General features: G+C 50.2%; 1 protein-coding gene across 3 annotated transcripts in view; it reads left to right on the top strand.

Annotated features, from left to right (window-relative positions):
* Positions 1–18,029, top strand: part of ACACB (acetyl-CoA carboxylase beta) — a 91,636-nt gene that overhangs the window by 17,899 nt on the left and 55,708 nt on the right. The window contains exon 1 of one of the 3 annotated variants that reach the window (XM_079763015.1): positions 10,098–10,375. The exons of 1 other annotated variant lie outside the window; for it this stretch is intronic. In XM_079763015.1, the coding sequence (XP_079619141.1) occupies positions 10,329–10,375 (47 nt within the window). In that variant the 5' untranslated portion in view covers positions 10,098–10,328. Of the gene's footprint in view, positions 1–10,097; positions 10,380–18,029 lie in introns of those variants that run through there. One more of the 3 variants, XM_079763016.1, reaches the window with a different exon arrangement.

The raw sequence follows: 18,029 nt of genomic DNA, 5'->3' as shown, positions 1-18,029 counted from the left end.
GAAGCGGGCCTTCCCCCAGGGATGCCGAAAAAGCAGAAACTCAAATCCCAGATACTGGAACCAGTGTTGTCCGGTGGTGACGTTTTGGAGGATTTTGTTTTGTTAATCAAGCCTTGCCACCTCCATTCCCAAATTACAAAAGGAACGCAGTCGATCCCGGTAGAAAAGGCGCCAACCAGAACCTCACAGGCCAGGTGGGGGGGTGAGGGGTAGGCTCTCTTACTGGCTGTTCTTTTAAGCAGCTCTGGTATCTGCTCTGCCAAAATGAGAGAAACCTCGGTGAGGACATGGGTTCTTCCATAGGGACCCACGTTCCCAGGGAGCTTAATGTTAACCCTGGTTCCTGAAGTAAGAGATTGAGAAAAAAGAAAATGCCAGTGTGCCCTAGGAGGATGATCTCCAGGGAAACTTTTTTTTTTTTTTTTTGGTTAATCATCACCCGAGGATATTTTTTCCATTGATTTTTTTTTTTTAGAGAGAGTGGAAGGAAGGAGAAGAGACACAGAGAGAGAAACATCGATGTGAGAGAGACACATCGATGGGTTGCCTCCTGCACACGCCCTGACCTGAGCTGGGGATCAAGCCTGCAACCAAGGTACGTGCCCTTGACCGGAATCGAACCCAGGACCCTTCAGTCCGAGGGCCGACTCTCTAACCACTGAGTAAAACCGGCTAGGGCCAGGGGAAACTATTCTGAGCTTCTGGAAGGGTTAAAGGAAGAGAGGGCTTCAGGGTCTGGTACAAAGAGTACCTGGTTCAACCCTGGCTCTGCCCCCCTGCCCCACTCTGTGACCTTGGGCTTGGCACTTCACCTCTCCCACCTGCATCCCTCACCTGCAAAATGTTGAAGGGATTAAAGGGGATGATGTTTGTAAAGTATGCACAGCGTTTGGTACACAATAGGTGCTTAATAAGCATGAGATTCCTCCCCAGCTCCTGTCCTGGGCTGGTCCTCTGCCCACTAGCACCCACCTCACCCACCACTCGAATTTAGCCGGAGCTTCCCCACCCCCTTCTACCTATAGATTATATAAATTACCCATTTATCTCTTCTAACAATGACACCAGGCTGGCGGTGGATCCCCATTTTACAGATGACAAAACCGAGGCCCAGAGAGGGGAAGTTCCTTTCCCAAGATCCCATAGTGCGAGCTCTCTAGTAATCTTAAACATTCTCTCCCCTCCAAACCCCGTTCTTTCCCTCAGTGTGGCAATTTCAGCAGCGATTAGGGAAAGCAGTTTATTAAACCAAGTCACTGAAATTGATGAACCACAGAGATTAGGGTAGAAGTGGATGTCCAGTGTGTGTGTGGGGGCGGTGCTAAGTGATATCTAAGTAGGAGGGTTGGCAAGATACCTTAATTACAAGAGCTCCAGCAGGAAACAAGAGGGTCCATCCTAACTGGAAGATGGGAAATCTGTATATATAAAAGGCTAATGTGCAAAGTGTCCCCGCGGGAGTTCGACCAGGAGATCGGGAGTTCTATCGCTTGCTATGACATGCGCTGACCACCAGGGGGTGGCACGGAATGGAGTAAGGCCCCTGCGGGCAGCCAGAAGGCCCTGTTCGGCCCTGATCGCTGGCCAGGCCTAGGGACCCTACCTGTGCATGAATTCCATGCACCGGGCCTCTAGTGTACAAATAAACAAGCCCATAAGATAGTTTCCAAGTGTGTCCAATGCCAAGAAGGAAACAGGGTACAGGAGAGGGGATTATTAAGAGGCCGTATTTTAGAAAGGTGTGTGCAGGTCAGGGAAGAGGTCTTAGAAGAAGCAACTTTCAAACTAGACCTGAGCAGGCCCACAGGACTTTCTAGAATGAGACGTTCTAGAACTGGGCTGCCCGATATGCAGCTTATGGAGCGCCGCTGCTGGGGTCTTCTCTTACACAGGGTGGTGACGCCTTCCCCCGGGCCGCCAGGTCAAAGGCTCCGGCCACTTTCAGATGCGGGTCATTGAGTTCGGGGTGCAGGCTGGCGCCCTGCCTGCCTCCAGCTGGAGCATCGATGGAAGTGGTAACAGAGTCCCTGTTAGTTCCAGGAAGTTCCCTTCATTAGTATAATGTGTGGGTTTGTTTTTTTTTTCCTGATCCGTTGCTCAATCGTCTGCACCCTCAGGCAAATCTCCGAACCTTTTGGGCCCGGTTTCTGCAAAATGGAAGCCGAGAACAGGGGCTCTCACTCCGTCCCCATTTCCCAGACAGAAAGCAAAGGCCTGGAGAGTTTATCCCAGGGCCTGGGGGTCTTCCCTGGCCCCTGCAGTTTTCTTGGATGCCACCCAAGGTCACCTTGTGGCCCACCTGGCTCTCCTCTCTTCCTGCCAGCCCAACTGCTGGGAGACTGGCAAGGCCATGGATGGAAAATGCATGTGCTTAATATGTGGGGGGGAATGCTCCTTTCCTTTTCTTTTTAATCTTCTCCTGAGGATATGCTCATTGATTTTATTTTATTAAAAACTTAGTGTGTGCCGAAACCGGTTTGGCTCAGTGGATAGAGCGTCAGCCTGTGGACTCAAGGGTCCCAGGTTCGATTCTGGTCAAGGGCATGTACCTTGGTTGCGGGCACTTCCCCAGTAGGGGGTGTGCAAGAGGCAGCTGATCGATGTTTCTCTCTCATCGATGTTTCTAACTCTCTATCCCTCTCTCTTCCTCTCTGTAAAAAAAATCAATAAAATATATTTAAAACAAAACAAAACAAAACAAAAAACTTTGTGTGTTTGTTAATCCTTCCCCGAGGATATGTTTTCCACTGAGGGTAAGAGAGTGGAAGGGAGAGTCAGAGAGAGAGATGAGAGAGAAACATCGATGCGAGAACATCAGTGGGTTGCCTTCTGTTTGTGCCCCAACCGGAGATCGAACCTGCCACCTAGGTATGTGCCCTAACTGGGAATTGAACCCGCCACCTTTCGGTGCCTGGGAAGATGCTCCAACTAACTGAGCCACCGGGCCAGGGCTGGAGAGACGCTCTTTGAAGCGGTCTGCAAAGAGGCCTTCTTCTTCCTGCTGTGCCCTCCGCATCCCAGAATACTCACACTTGCCGCTTCCTTCTGGGCCTTTGCGCTTGCTGTGCCCTCTGGGCGGCAATGCTTTCTTTTCTTCTTCACGCCCTGGACTCCCTCCCCACCCCCCAGGGCCTGCGCCTTGGCCCTGACCTGTGCAGTCCCACCGTGCCCTGTGCGCTTGGCTGAGTGCTCTGCTTGCTCAGCTCTCACATCTGGAGATTCTTAATAACTTTTGAACAAGGGGCCCACACATCGTGCTGTGGGCCTCGTAAATTCTGTAGCCGGTCCTGCCTCCCCCTCCGGCTTTTGCCCGTCAGAGTCTCTGTCTCCAAGGGTCTTCCCTGTCCCCCTCCCACTTTTAAAGTTTCCCCCCTCGTGCCCCGTTTCTTTTCTTTTTTTAAAAAATAATTCTTTATTGTTGAAAGTATTACGTATGTCCTGATTTCCCCCCCATTGACCCCCTCCAGCCCGCCCCCGCCCCAGGCCCTCACCACCCCATTGTCTGTGGCCATGGGCCATGTGTATATGCATGAAAGGTCCTTGGTTGATTACCTCCCACCCACCCACCCTCCTCCGCCTTCTCTCCGAGATTCCCCACTGTGTTCCAGGCTTCCATGTCTCTGGATCCACTCCGTTCATCAGTTTATTTTGTTACTTAGATTCCACATATGAGTGAGATCATGGGACACTTGTCTTTCTCTCACTCACTTATTTCACTTAGCAGGATACTCTCCAGGTCCCTCCATGCTGTCTCAAAGGGAAAGAGATTCTTCTTTTTCACTGCTCGTGCCCCATTTCTTGATCCGTCATGCTGATGTGTTGCCTTCACAACCCTTAATCCCTCTTTGAGATCGTCTTCAATGCCCTGGTTTGTTTGGTTTGTTTCCTGAGTTGTGACCTGCCACCTGCAGGCTCCATGAAGCCAGGGGCCTCCACCGTTCCCCACTCCCCAGCCTGGTGCCAGCTCACCGTAGACTTTGGATAAATATTTGCCAAATGCATGAATGAAACAAGCAACCCCATCTTGTCAAAGACAGAATTCTGGTTTCCCGCGGCGTGCAGAACACCTCATGAATGGGGCAGAAGAATGGGTGGGTGCATGAATGAACGAATGAAGAGACACTTCCGTGTGGCTCTTGAGCAGAAGTAGAATGTATGCATACAATTCTTTTGGTAGAAATCTTGTGACTTAGTAGACTAGTTCTTGGGTGAAACTCCAAGTTGGAATGTTTCTCCTGCTTTTAAATGTGGTTAGGTATTCTCCCCCATCCCTTCCATTTTCCCACCCAGTGACTTAGTGCTGTCTGTTCAGATCTCCCCCGCTCCCCCCCTCCCCCCAGTCTCTTCCCTTTGGGGTTCATCTGGGGCCAGGACTTGGGACTTGGCCTTGCCTTGCACTTGGAAACAGTCCCCGAGGATTGGAATTCCCATGTAACCCTCAGAAATAGAGGCGATGAGAACATGCATGATGTGGCAGAATAGACGTTCACGTACCATGAAACGAGGGTGGGCCCGTTTTGTTGAACAAGCAGCAGTGTGGTTAGGGCACAGTGGGCTTGGGGTGAGCTGCCAGGTTCCAAGCCGCTTCTCGCTAGCTTGTCATCCTCAGTGCTACCCTGTGGGGGGGGGGCGCATGTGTGGACTGAGTGGGATGGACGGGTTCGGGATTGCACAACTCAGTCCTGAGAGTCAAAGTTACGAAACTCAAGTTCATGAGTTGGCATTGAACTCCTTTACCAGCAAACCTGCCTGGAATAGTTGTAGTTATTTGTAGGCTTTATCCCATTTTGTGTGAATATTCCTGTCTTCTGCTGGCGAAATATTAACGTGAAAATGCGAAGCATTAAGTGTTACCTTCCTAAAAAAAAAATCCCCCAATTCCGAAGCCCATGAGGCCCCGTGAGTTTCAGAAAAAGGACTGTGGATACGTGTATGTCACTAGCTTAGAACATCCCTGGCACATAATAAGCACAAAAAACGCTTGTGTTTAATAAACGTGTGCGTGTGGCGGGAAGGAGTGTCTCCGAATAATTAATCATCGCTGTCTCTATGTGGTACGATTATCCATAATTTACATTTTCTTCTGTGTTTCGTGCACTGGGCTTCTAGTGTTTAATAATAAAACATAACGGATATTGGAGGGGCCTGACACGCATGGCTCAGTGGTTGTTGAGCTTTGACCTATGAACCAGCAGGGGGCGTGCTGAAGGCGGCCAATCGGTAATTTTCTTTCATCATTGATGTTTCTGTCTCTCTCTCCATCTCCTTCCTCTCTGACATCAATAAAGATTTTTTAAAAGGGTATTGGAGGGGAGTCAACCAGTCATCTCACTTCCTAGATAAGAAGCTGAGGGCTGGAGAGGTTCGGGGGTCTGTCCGAGGTCTCCCAGCAAGATCGCCTTCGGCCCAGAGCACCGCTTGAACCCAGACCCTCAGCAGAAGCAGGTTAGAAAGTGGTCTGGAAACTCCCGGTATTGATGTTGCCACCTCACCTGGGCTCCAGCAAAGACCTCCTCCCTCCTTCTAACTTGTTCTTTCCCTTAATGGAAGAGGCAGGAGACGGGACAACTGATCAAGCACCCATTCCGCTGTGTGATCCTGGGGCCACCCCCTACCCTCTCTGGGCCGGACTGGATGCTCCGAGGTCCTCTGTGGCTCTAACAGTCTTGGCTTTCGTTTCTCTGTGTGTGGAGGGGTCGGTAGGGGCTGGGAGATGGGGAAAAGAGGGCAGCTGGAAAATTGGAAAAAGCACGTTAATTTATAACCACTTTCTCCTTTGCTAATTACCGCAGAGGGTCTGGGTTCCAGGCAAGTTCAGGACAAGCCAAGAGATGAAATGGTCAAGGGCGGTAGCTAAGGTTTGTCCCCTCCGTTCATTGGCTCGGGAGCTCTTTTTGCAGCCCTGCAGGTGGGTGCCAGGCACTGTGATTGACACTGTGGACGCCTAGACAGTGAGACCTGGCCCCTGCGCTCCGGAGGACAGGCTCAGGAAGGGCTGAGCGGCCAGGAGCCCAGGACATTGCCCTTGATAGGTGGAGAGAGTGGTGGAGGGGTTAAGAGCACTCACGCTGGAGGCCAGCTGACGGAGGACCGGCCTGCTGACTCCTCCGCCGGCCGTCATGTGACCTGGGGTTGAGCTGTCAGCTTTCTGTGCCTCAGCGTCCTCTCAAATGAGGCCACAGTGGCCCCTACCTCACAGGGCCAGAGTCAGGCTTCGTGGAGTTACTATGAGCACAGCACTTAAAGCAGGGCCCACCGGGCACTCATTGTCATTAAATGCAAAGCACAGTGTCATAGTAAGGGCCCAGGACCCGCAGGCAGACAGATCTGGGTTCAAATCTCAGAGCCGTCCCATGACCTCTCTGAGCTGCAATTCCCTTCTCTGTCGAAGCAGGGTAAGACCAGGTCTCCCTGGGAAGTGTGTGGAGATCACACGGGAGGAAGTGCCAGGCGTGGATGGCCGCAGGCTGCCTCGGTTGCCATCCGTTGAATGGGCGTCTTCCAAAGTTCGTACCTGTGGTCATGGCTGTTCGCCAGGACTGTGATTTTAAGGTAGGGCAACCTGTGTCCGCGGAGGAGGTAGAGGGATTGAAACGGCAGGTGAAGTGTTCCTGAGACAGGCTAACATGCAAACTGGCCCGCAGGTGCCGGGGGTCGGCTCTGCCTTTTCCCAGAATGCTCACTTCCACGTGGGAGTTTGAGAGATTTGCAAAGCGCACCTCGGACCCTGGGAAGGCGAGTGCAGTGAGGGTCTGTGGGGTGTGGACATGAAGGAAGGAGCCCGGCCAGGGAGTGAAGGTGCAGCGGAAAGGAAAGGAACCCCTGAGACCTGCATCGCCCCCCCCCGCCGTCCTCCATAGCATCCGGGGTGGGCTCGCAGCCGCCTCCCCAGGCCTCTCCTCCATCCCTTTCTCATCAGTGCCGAGTAGTGAGCAGCTCATAAAACTTTAAACTCTCTATACATATTTGTATCTCTAAATGGAATGCAATGGATCTTTCTATGATATCTTAATTTATTATTTTTTTAAAAATATTTTTATTGACTTTTTGCAGAGAGGAAGGGAGAGGGATAGAGAGCTAGAATCATCGATGAGAGAGAAACATTGATCAGCTGCCTCCTGCCCTTGACCTGAACCTGGGATTCTTCAGTCCTCAGGCCGACGCTCTATCCACTGCCAAACCGGTTTGGGCTATCTTAATTTATTTATTCATGTGTTAATTTAGGGAGGGACAGACAGACCTCACCCTCCCACCCCTCCACCCCCCATTTTCAAGACTCTTTAGCACCTAAGATAGTCTCTGGGAGCCCGGGATCAAGGGGATCCCTGTCTTTTCATTGTTCTATTTGTGGAATGAATGTTGAGGTCCGGGGGAGGTTGGCTATTCTATCAATACAGGGTCCAGAGTACCAAACATGTTATTTTTTCCCCCTTTCCCTTAAGCGTCAGCATCCTGTTTTAGAAAAAATCTTTCACGTTCGCTCTATACTTTTCTGTAATATTTCCCCCACCATATATTAAAAGGGATTATTTATTTATTTATTTTTTCACCAAAGTGCATATTATGCCCATGATTTTCCGGAAGAGGAAGTGGAGAGAACAGGTTTGCTCAGGGTCACCCAGCGAGCAGGGATAGGCCGGAGGGCAGTCATTGAGTGTGCCTTTGCACCTGCCGCTAGCCAGTTGGATGTGCATTTTCTGTGTGCGTGTGTGTGTGTGTGTGTGTGTGTGTGTGTGTGTGTGCGCGCTGTCACCAATCTGGGCTTTCTGCAATATCAACAACTTAAATTTAGCCTCTGATCAGTCTGGGGAGAAGGGCGTACAGCACGAGATTGCAAGCACAGCCAAGTGTGAACCGTTTCATTGACAATCACAAGTACTGCTGAAACCGGTTTGGCTCAGTGGATAGAGCGTCGGCCTGCGGACTGAAGGGTCCTGGGTTCGATTCCGGTCAAGGGCATGTACCTTGGTTGCGGGCACATCCCCAGTGGGGGGTGTGCAGGAGGCAGCTGATCGAAGTTTCTGGCTCTCTGTCCCTCTCTCCTCCTCTCTGTAAAAAATCAATAAAATATATTAAAAAAAGAAAAAAGAAAATCACAAGTACTGATGTCGGTATAATGGTGGTGTGTATAGGGGTGCCTCTTATTCTCTCCTTCTCATCTTCTGTTCGCTAATCACGCAGCAGAGACAAACCCAAGTCGTCATCCCTCTGATGACAGGCAAAGCCCAGCCACCTAAGTGAAACCCCTCTTTGAGAGCCCTGGGCAAAGCCCCGTGTGTTAGGGCGTGTGTTGGGGTTTTGTCCATAGAGAATAAAAATCCAGAGCAATGGAAGTAACCTGCTGAGAGTTCTTGCCAGCGTGATCCGGACTGACTGTGGGTCGGGTAGGGTGTTCTGAAATACCTTCATTTCCTGATTTTAATTGTTTTCATAATTTTGAGGTGGTTACATTTAAATTTGGGTCATTGGGGGGCAGGTGGTGGTGGTGAATACTTTTAGGTTTTGGTTTGAAAGTTTTAAAAAAATCAGCTTAAGGTGTGTGTGTGTGTTTTTTTTTGGAGGGATTGAAGGTAAGGCCAGAAAGAAACTCTGAAGAACTGAGAATTTTGTTCACCTGTGTTATTTATTTTTTAACCTTTTGGGGTTTTTTAATTATTATTTTATTGGTTGATTTTAGAGAGAGGAAAGGAGAGGGAAAAGGAGAGGAAGAGAAAGAAAGAGAGAGAGAGAGAGAGAGAGAGAGAGAGAGAGAGAGAGAGAGAAACATCGATTAGTTGTCCCACTTATTTATGAATTAATTGGTTGATTCTTGTATGTGCCCTGACCAGGGATCAAACCTGGATGGAACCTTGGTGTATCGGGACGATGTTCTTAACCAACTGAGCTACCCTGCCAGGGCCTATTTCTTAACCTTTTGTTGAAACGTTATTTACTATACGGTTCAAGTACAACTAACCCGTGCCCTCAGGCAGGGCTGCTAATGCACCTCCTAGGGGAGGTCACTGTGCCTTTGCTGGTCGTGTAGATGGTGCTCCTGGAGGTGTGGTCCTGGCTGTGTTTTTTGAAGGGAATCATTTGCAAACACATTATTTTTTTGCTTTTGTTTCTGTTTGCTATGAACATAGGCTACATTAATTATTGTTGCAGTATTTTCTAGGCAATGTTTTGGATTCTTTTTATTTATTCTGACTACTTGGAGAAGCAGTCATTCATTCATTCATTCTGCCTGGGTTCAAGTCACCAGCTGTCACCTTGGGCAACATTTATCTCTGCATTATGGGAACAAAAACGGTAGGATTGCTGCCAGGGTTCAATGAGACAAGGGCACTAAAAAGCACCCACTAAAGGGCCTTATTTAAGGGCTCAGGTTGTCTGGGGTCTCCCGGGTCTAGGAGGCCCTCACTTTATTTTCAATATATTTTTATTAATTGATTTCAGAGAGAGAACATCAATGGTGAGAGAGAATCATTGTTTGGCTGCTTCCTGCACGCCCCACACTGGGGGATCGAGCCCACAACCCGGGCATGTGCCCTGACCGGGAATCGAACCGTGACCTCCTGGGGCATAGGTCGACGCTCAACCACTGAGCCATGCCAGCCGGGCAGGAGGCCCTCAGTTCAGAAGGGGACCCAGATGATTCAAAGTATGCACTTAGAAAGCCCCCTTCGGAGAGGCGGGGCACGGAGCAAACAAGTCCATGGAAGCAGAGGCGGAAGAATAAGCAAAATCAGGAACTCGGAAGCCAAAAGTTGACTTGAGTACAAGGGCTTTTCCCAGGCACGTGGTGACAGCTGAGTCACATTTCAGATAACCCACATTTTCCATTGCTTCCCTGCTGTATGTGTCTTCAAGCACATTGACTGCGAGTTTTTTGCAGCTGTCAATCTGTAGGGGGATGCCATCCTAGGACTCTTCCTTCTAGTGCAGTCAGGGGAGCTGGGGAGGCCATTAGCCAAGACGTCTTTTCTCTCCGGCAGCTGTCGCCCCAGCCCAAGGTCAGCTGTGGCTCCCAGATTGGAGGTTCCGGGGGCGGGGCCTTCCCGGGAGGCGGGGCCCGTTCGGGGGCGGGGCCAAGGGCGGGGTCTGGGCCGGACTCTTGCGCGCAGGAGGCATTCCGGGATGGAGGAAGCGCCGCGCGGAGCCGGCCGCCTGCAGGCTGCCGCCCCACCCGGCCCCAGAGGCGCTAGGACCGCCCCTCCGCCTCCCGGCCGCGACCCGGCCGCCCCGCTGGGCCCCGGACCCCGGGTCGGCTGCAGGGGGCTAAGGGGACGACACATGCTCCGCATCCCGGCAGGCGCCCGGTGGGGTCGGCCGGCGGGGCGGTCAACATGAGCCCGGCCAAGTGCAAGGTCTGTTTCCCCGACCGCCAAGTAAAGTAAGTAAGTAAGCCTGCCGTTTTAATGACCGTTATCTTTTTACCAACTTGTGCCCGCCTTGCAAACGCGCTGGCCGGCCGCGGCGGCGGGAGAGGAGGCCGGAGGCGGCGGTGACGTTGTTGTTCGGAGGAGGGCACGCAGGGACCGCACAGGTGCCTCAAGGTTGACCGGCCGGCGGGGGCCCCGCGTCCCCCCTCTGCCTCCCCCGTCGCCTGGATAAAGGGGGTGGTCGTGGAAGGCCGGTCTCTTTGAAACCTCGCGGTTGTCAGGTCCGGGGAGAATCAACGTGCATTTGAGTAGGCATCACATTTAAGGTCATTTTCTGAGCAGGTTAGTGTAGGCATGTCTGTGCCTTGAGTGCTTCTTAGCCCCGCCTCCTAGATTTTTCTTTTCTTTTTTTTTTTTTGCCTTCATTTTATAAAATTACCAACGTGATGCTACGTTTGTTGTTGAAAATTCAGACAGTTATAGATAAGCAGGAAGGAGGAACAAACATCACCCATACCCAACCTCCCCCCTCCCCCCATGTTGATTAATAGTTGCTGTGTATCCGTCCATACAGCCTTTTTTTCCCTGGGCAGGTATGTTTTAATGTATGAACTCCAAGCATACAGATGCCTTTTCACTCGACATTAAGTATTCTACCACTGGCTCAGCTTACTGCGGCCGCAGCCCCATTTTGTATGGTTTTGTCAGTAAAGCATGGTTTAAAAAAAAAAAAATCAAAAGAAGAATACTATTTGGGGATGTAAAAATGACCTGAAATTTAACTTTCAGTGTCTACAAATAAAGTTTTATTGGAACACAGCCATGCTCATTGTTTATACATTGCCTATGGCTGCTGCCTTCAAAATTCAAGGGCAGAGTTCAGTAGAGGGACAAAGACTGGGCCGTACCACCTAGTCCTAGAGTATTTATCATGTTGTCCTTTACAGAAAATATTTGCCAACCTTTGTTCTACATCACGCTTTATACTGGGTTCATATTATCCCTTTAAGATGCTTGAAAAACATGACCTCTGCCGTGGAGCTAGTGGGGGAGCTGGATGTGTTCAAGGCCCATGTGCTGCAACTGTGATAATTGCTATCATTCGTCATGTGCTTTCAACTTGCCAGACCCAACGTTTTGTAGGTGTGTTCTCATGCCCTCTTTTCACCACCACCAGGGGGCGCTAAGTGGTTGCTGTCATCCCCATTTTATTTTTATTTTTTTATTATTTTTTAAAAAATATATTTTATTGATTTTTTACAGAGAGGAAGGGAGAGGGACAGAGAGTTAGAAACATCGATGAGAGAGAAACATCGATCAGCTGCCTCTTGCACACCCTCTACTGGGGATGTGCCCGCAACCAAGGTACATGCCCTCGACTGGAATCGAACCCAGGACCCTTGAGTCCGCAGGCCGACGCTCTATCCACTGAGCCAAACCGGTTTCGGCCCCATTTTATTTTTATTTTTTATTGTTTTTAAATATATTTTTATTGACTTCAGAGAGAAAGGAAGAGGGAGAGAGAGATAGAAACCATCAATGATGGTTTTTGTATGCCTCCTGTATGCCCCCTACTGGGAATCGAGCCCACAACCCAGGCATGTGCCCCTAATTGGAATTGAACCCCGGGACCCTTCAGTCTGCAGGCTGACGCTCCATCCACTGATCCAGACTGGCTTGGATTCCCATTTTATTTTTAATATGTTTTTATTTATTTTATTGTATTTATTTATTTTGTTTGTTTTTATTGATTTTAGAGAGAGAGAAACATCGGTTGCTTCCTGCACCCACCCCAACTGGGATCGAACCTCCAACCTGGGTATGTGCCCTGACCACGAGTCGAACCAGTGACCTTTTGGTGCACAAGACGACCCTCAAACCAACGGAGCCACACTGGCCAGGGCTCATCCCCATTTTATAGATGAGGAAACTGAGACTCTCAGTGCCAAAGAGAACATAACCAAGATTCACACTCAGTCTGCTGCCCAAAGGGCTCTCTATAGGCAGCCAGTTTCTACTGCTTTAAGAGGACCACTTCAGAAATAGAGTCCTTTCCTAATGTTGGACTAGTCAGAAGATTAAAGGTCTTAGTAGAGAACTAGTCACTGTGGCTCATGAGCATGCCAGGGAGTGAGGACTCCTGAAGCTGGAAGGAACTCCGCGGTGGTTTAATTCCTTTGATGGGCATTCAGAAAAGGCAAGAGACGTGCCCCAGACGTGGTCAGCCGCCAGGAGGGAGGCTGACCTTGTCGCTGTTTGGTCCTTGCAAAGAGGAGGCTAACATCTGTCTTGAGGGGACCCTCCTGGGGGTGCTGAGGGTGTGTCTGAGCAAAGGGCCTGCAGAGGGGCAGGGAGTACAGTGCGATCTTGCTCATGCACTGAATCTTGTGTTGAGCGCGGAGGTCACATTTCTTCCACATTTGGAGCCCCGAATGAACTCCTTTGGTAAAAACACCCAGAGCAGGCCACGTGACCTACACAGGAGACATTTTTTTTCCCTGATCTATAAAGCTATTCACTTTAAAATTTTACATATAAGTATTGAATCACATTTATTTTTTACTTATTTATTTTAATCCTCACCCAAGGATATGTCTGCTGATTTTAGAGAGAGAGGGAGGAGATGGATGAGAGAGAGAGAGAAACATCCATCAGTTGCCTCCTGCACACACCCTGACCAAGGATCATCAATCTGGTACGTGCTCTGACTAGAAAATGAACCCGGAACCTTTTGGTGCACGGGATGATGCTCCAACCAACTGAGCCACTAGGCCAGGCAAGTGTTGAATCACATTGAATTGTGCACTTTAATCCAAAAACATACCTTTCATAAACCACGTTAATCCAAAAGAATAAATGTGTAAGAAATTGGAATCGGGGGGGGGGGGGGGAGGGCAGTGGGGGGATAAGGACACATATGTAATACCTTAATCAATAAAGAAAAAAAAATGATGGAAGACAAAAAAAAAAAAAGAAATTGGAATCGTCCCTGCAAATTTGGCCATGTAGTCACCATATTTCTAATATGAAAATGCTTTATTGGGTTACTTCTCTTAGCTGAAGAGGTGCTGAAAAGATGGAATTAGCCCCACTCTGCCACTGAGCTGTGTGATGTTGAGCGAATGCCGTCCACCCTCTGAACCTCAGTTTCCTCATCTGTCAACGGTGCTAATTCTCATGGGCCTTTCCAGGATTCTTGAGACTGTCCAGCGCTAGACCCGGGCACTGTGCCTGATGCCAAGCCGTGGGAGGTGCTGGCCTTAAGCGCTGTCCCAGGTCAGCATACACATTTGCACAACTGATAGCCGTAACGACACTTGGGTTGTGAAAGAGGTTCTGTGGAGTCAGGAGGCTGTTGGGATCCTGTCTCGAAGGCTGGACCCTCTGTGGAGGAGCCAGAAGTAGTAGGAAGGCAAGATTCCAAATGCTTCCCAGCATCCCTCTCGGTGCCAACAGGGCCGGAGTTCGGAGAATGGAGAAATGCATGTGGGGCAGAGTGGTTGTAGGAGGGCTTCTTGGGAGAGACTTGAGCTGAACGGGATGAAATCAAGTTGGGGAGGGGAAGGCGGGAGAATCTGGTCTTCAGTGAGTCCCACAATGCCCCATGACCCCCGATGGGTGACATCCCTGCCGTGGGAATTCTGCTCAGAGCCAAGGCCAGCAGTCTGTGTGGCAATGCTGGTTGTGGATCTGTCGGTGGTGCCCACCTCTGTCCGTACATTAGAATCTCCAGGGGGACTTTTAAATGATGCCTGGGTGTCCCCCGACCCCTCACCCCCCCCCCCCCCCGCCGCCCCGCATGCCGATTAATTACAGTAGTCCAAGTAGTCCAATAAATTGTCCCAAGCATCAGTACTTTTTTTTTTTTCATCAGTACTTTTAAAAATATATATATATTTTATTGATTTTTTTTACAGAGAGGAAGGGAGAGGGAGTGAGAGCTAGAAACATCGATGAGAGAGAAACATCGATCAGCCGCCTCCTGCACACGCCCCACTGGGGATGTGCCCACAACCAAGGTACATGCCCTTGACCGGAATCGAACCTCGGACCCTTCAGTTCGCAGGCCGACGCTCTATCCACTGAGCCAAACCGGCCAGGGCTGGAATTTGAATTTCATGTAATTTTTATGTGTCCCCAAATACAGTTCTTTCTCAAACATTAAAAAATGTAAAAACCGCCAAAACCGGTTTGGCTCAGTGGATAGAGCGTCGGCCTGCAGACTGAGGGGTCCCAGGTTCGATTCCGGTCAAGGGCATGTATCTTGGTTGCGGGCACATCCCCAGTGGGGGGTGTGCAGGAGGCGGCTGATGGATGTTTCTCTCTCATCGATGTTTCTAACTCTCTATCTCTCTCCCTTCCTCTCTGTAAAAAATCAATAAAAAAAAAAAAATGTAAAAACCAGCCCTGACCGGGTAGCTCGCTTGGTTAGAGCATTGTCCCATTCACCAAAAAGGTTGCAGGTTCAATTCCCAGTCGTGGCATGTACCCAGGCTGTGGGTTCGACTCCCCGTTGGGAGATGGATGTTTCTGTCTCTCCCTCTCCCTCTCTCTCTCTGTCTCTCTCTGTGTCTCTCTCTCCCTTTCATTGGTTGCTTCTTGTGTGTGCCCTGACTGGGGATCGAACTAGCAACCTTGGCTTATCAGGACGACACTCTAACCAACGGAGCTACCGGGCCAGGGTCATCCTGGGGCTTTCATAATGGCTGCCCTGCAGAGAGGCGCCTGAGGCAAAGCTCTTTACTGCAGGCCATGAGCCCTGGACACACGCTCGCTCGCTCGATGAGGCAGATGCTGTTAATATTGTTGAATATTGTCATCCTCTGAGGGAACTGAGACACAGAGGACTAAAGTGACCTTCCCAAGATCACACAGGCCATACGTAGCAGATTCTAGACTCAAAGCCCGGAGGATGGCTCTGGGCTCCCAGGTTCCTCACTGCAGACTATTGAATTTGGGGGCCCTGTCATTCTTTGTGTGGGGGCTGTCCTATGCTTTGCAGGATGTTGAAAGACACCCCTAGATGTCTTTCTACCTCTGCCCACTGGATGCCTGTAGCAGCTCCCAAGTTGTGACAGTGGAACATGCCTGCAGACATTGCTGTGTGTCCCTGGAGAGCAAAATTGGCCCCAGTTGAGTACCTCTCAACCATACGTGCTTGTTTGTTTTTTTAAAAAATATGTTTTTATTGATTTCAAGGAGAAGAAGGGAGAGGGAGAGATAGAAACATCAATGATGAGAGAGAATCATTGATTGGCTGCCTCCTGCACGCCCCCCACTGAGTCTGGAGCCCGCAACCTGGACATGTGACCGGGAATCAAACCGCGACCTCCTGGTTCATGGGTGGATGCTAACCACTGAGCCACACTGGCCGGACAGTGCTTGTTGTTTAAAGTCCAGACAATAGAGGTATTTCCATTGGTCTCAGCTAGCTTTCTGCTCAGCATTGGATTCTGAGGGCCAGGTGGCGTCGCATTGGAACCTGAGGTCAGCGGCCTCTCTGAGCCTCGGCTTCCTCATCCTGAGCAAGAGATGATGGCGGTGGGGATTCAGGGAGAGGCCCCCGTGCTGATCCCAGGTGACGGGAGACTGCTGTCCCCTCCCTCCCGATGCGGTTCGCCCTGGTCGTGTGCCCCGGCAGCTGACAGTGTTTGGTGCTTGGCTGACAGCTCTGTCGCGTAGTTGACTGCACCTGCAGCCATTTCCAAAGTTACCATGGAATATGTCACCTTCCGCACTTGCCAAACGCCAGCCGAAGGTCAGCCCTCCAGAGCCAATGGCGACTGGCCTCCAACTTTGTCCAAAACAAATAAAAATAGCCGCCGGCCTAGGGACGGGGCCTTCTAAAGCCACACCGGCCGCTCGTGTGCGCTCCCCGGCCCCCTTTGCTGCGAGGGGCTCGGGACCCAGCGGATGGAGGGGCTCGGCCACCGGCTCTGAGGTCAGAATGCTGCTCGTGAGTGGTTGTCCCCAGGCCGCACCGTGGCTTTTCTGACAAGTGAGGTTTTCTTTGTTGCACTTTAGGTCAAATTGCTAGGGTTATTTTTTTTAAGTTAATTAATTAATTGATTTTAGATAGAGAGGAAAGGGAGAAACATTGATTTTTATTGTTCCACTTATTTATGCATTCGTTGTTGATTCTTGTATATGCCCTGACCGGGGATCGAACCCGCAACCTTGGTGTATTGGAACGACACTCTAACCAACTGAGCTCCCCGACCAGGGCCAAATTGCTGGAGTTTTAATGTTTGTGTGTCCTGGAATGGGATGTTTCAGACTTCCCTTTTAAAAAATGTTTTTACTGATTTCAGAGAGGAAGGGAGAGGGAGAGATAGAAACATCAGTGATGAGAGAATCATTGATTGGCTGCCTCTTGCATGCCCCCTACTGGGGATGGAGCCCACAACCCAGGCATATGCTCTTGGCCAGAATCTAATCTGGGACCCTTCTGTCTGCAGGCCAATGCTCTAACCACTGAGAAACCAGGTAGGGCTGTTTCAGACTTTCTGAAGCCAAAGAGTCAAGGCTGTGGACCAAGTGGGGAGAGAGGACGATGGGGAGCAGGCCTGGGCAGAAGGGGTCCTGATGCCTTTCCTGGTGAGGTCAGGGGATTAGCTGCTTCATCCTCGGCATCACTGCCCTGACACAGTAATATGGAGACTACTGTGTACCAGGCGCCAGCTTTTACTTCCTACGTATTAACTTATTAACCCTCACTGCCTAGTGAGGCCCGTGGTCTTACCCTCATTTTAAAGATAAGGAAACTGAGTGCCTTCCTCGGTGGATACCGGAGTAGCCACGGCTTTCAGCGTCTCTATTACAAAACGAATAGCTTTTTTCTCTCATTGAAAATAATACACCATTGCAGAAAAGCTAACAAACACAGGCGAAGAGAAGAGAGCAGAAACCACCCATAATTTAGGTCCCAGAACCTGGGACCTTTCAGTTTGCAGGCCGACGTTCTATCCACTGAGCCAAACCGGCTGGGGCTCAAATCAGTTTTTTTTAAAAAAGCAAACTGGTTAAGGAAATGTAATTATGATAAAAGCACCGTTCACATTGGCAAGATGCTATCGACCTTCCAGAGCCCTTTCCTAAATCCCAGTGCATCGCAGCGGGTCAGTCCTGGGAGGTTTAGGAAGAAAAGCCGCTGGCACTTGACCGGAGGCACTCACTCCATCGCGAGGGCCAGGACCCCTCTGTTCATTCCCTCGTTCATTCATTCAGACATCGCAGCAGAACAGAGACAGTCTGAACGGAAAGCACGTAGCGGACAGTGGCATCCAGACACGATGGGTTTCCGTCCTTCATTTCTCTTTCTGTTTTTCTTTTTCAAATTGGAAGAGGAAGTTTGTTTAGAAAGTTACAGCGGTAGCAGAAGTGAGCCAGCGGGGCTGCGTGGGCTCAGGAAACAAGTTATGGAGGCAGGAGAAGGGCCCTCGGAGCTTAGGAGAGGGGAAGGCAAAGGTACCGCCTAGGGCAGTGGTCGGCAAACTCATTAGTCAACAGAGCCAAATATCAACAGCACAACGATGGAAATTTCTTTTGAGAGCCAAATTTTTTAAACTTATTCTAACGCCACTTCTTCAAAATAGACTCGCCCAGGCCGTGGTATTTTGTGGAAGAGCCACACTCAAGGGGCCCAAGAGCCGCATGTGGCTCGCG

Source organism: Cnephaeus nilssonii (assembly GCF_951640355.1).
Source record: "Cnephaeus nilssonii genome assembly, chromosome: 22".
Lineage (NCBI taxonomy): Eukaryota > Metazoa > Chordata > Mammalia > Chiroptera > Vespertilionidae > Cnephaeus > Cnephaeus nilssonii.
This window is presented reverse-complemented; position numbering and strand designations above follow the sequence as displayed.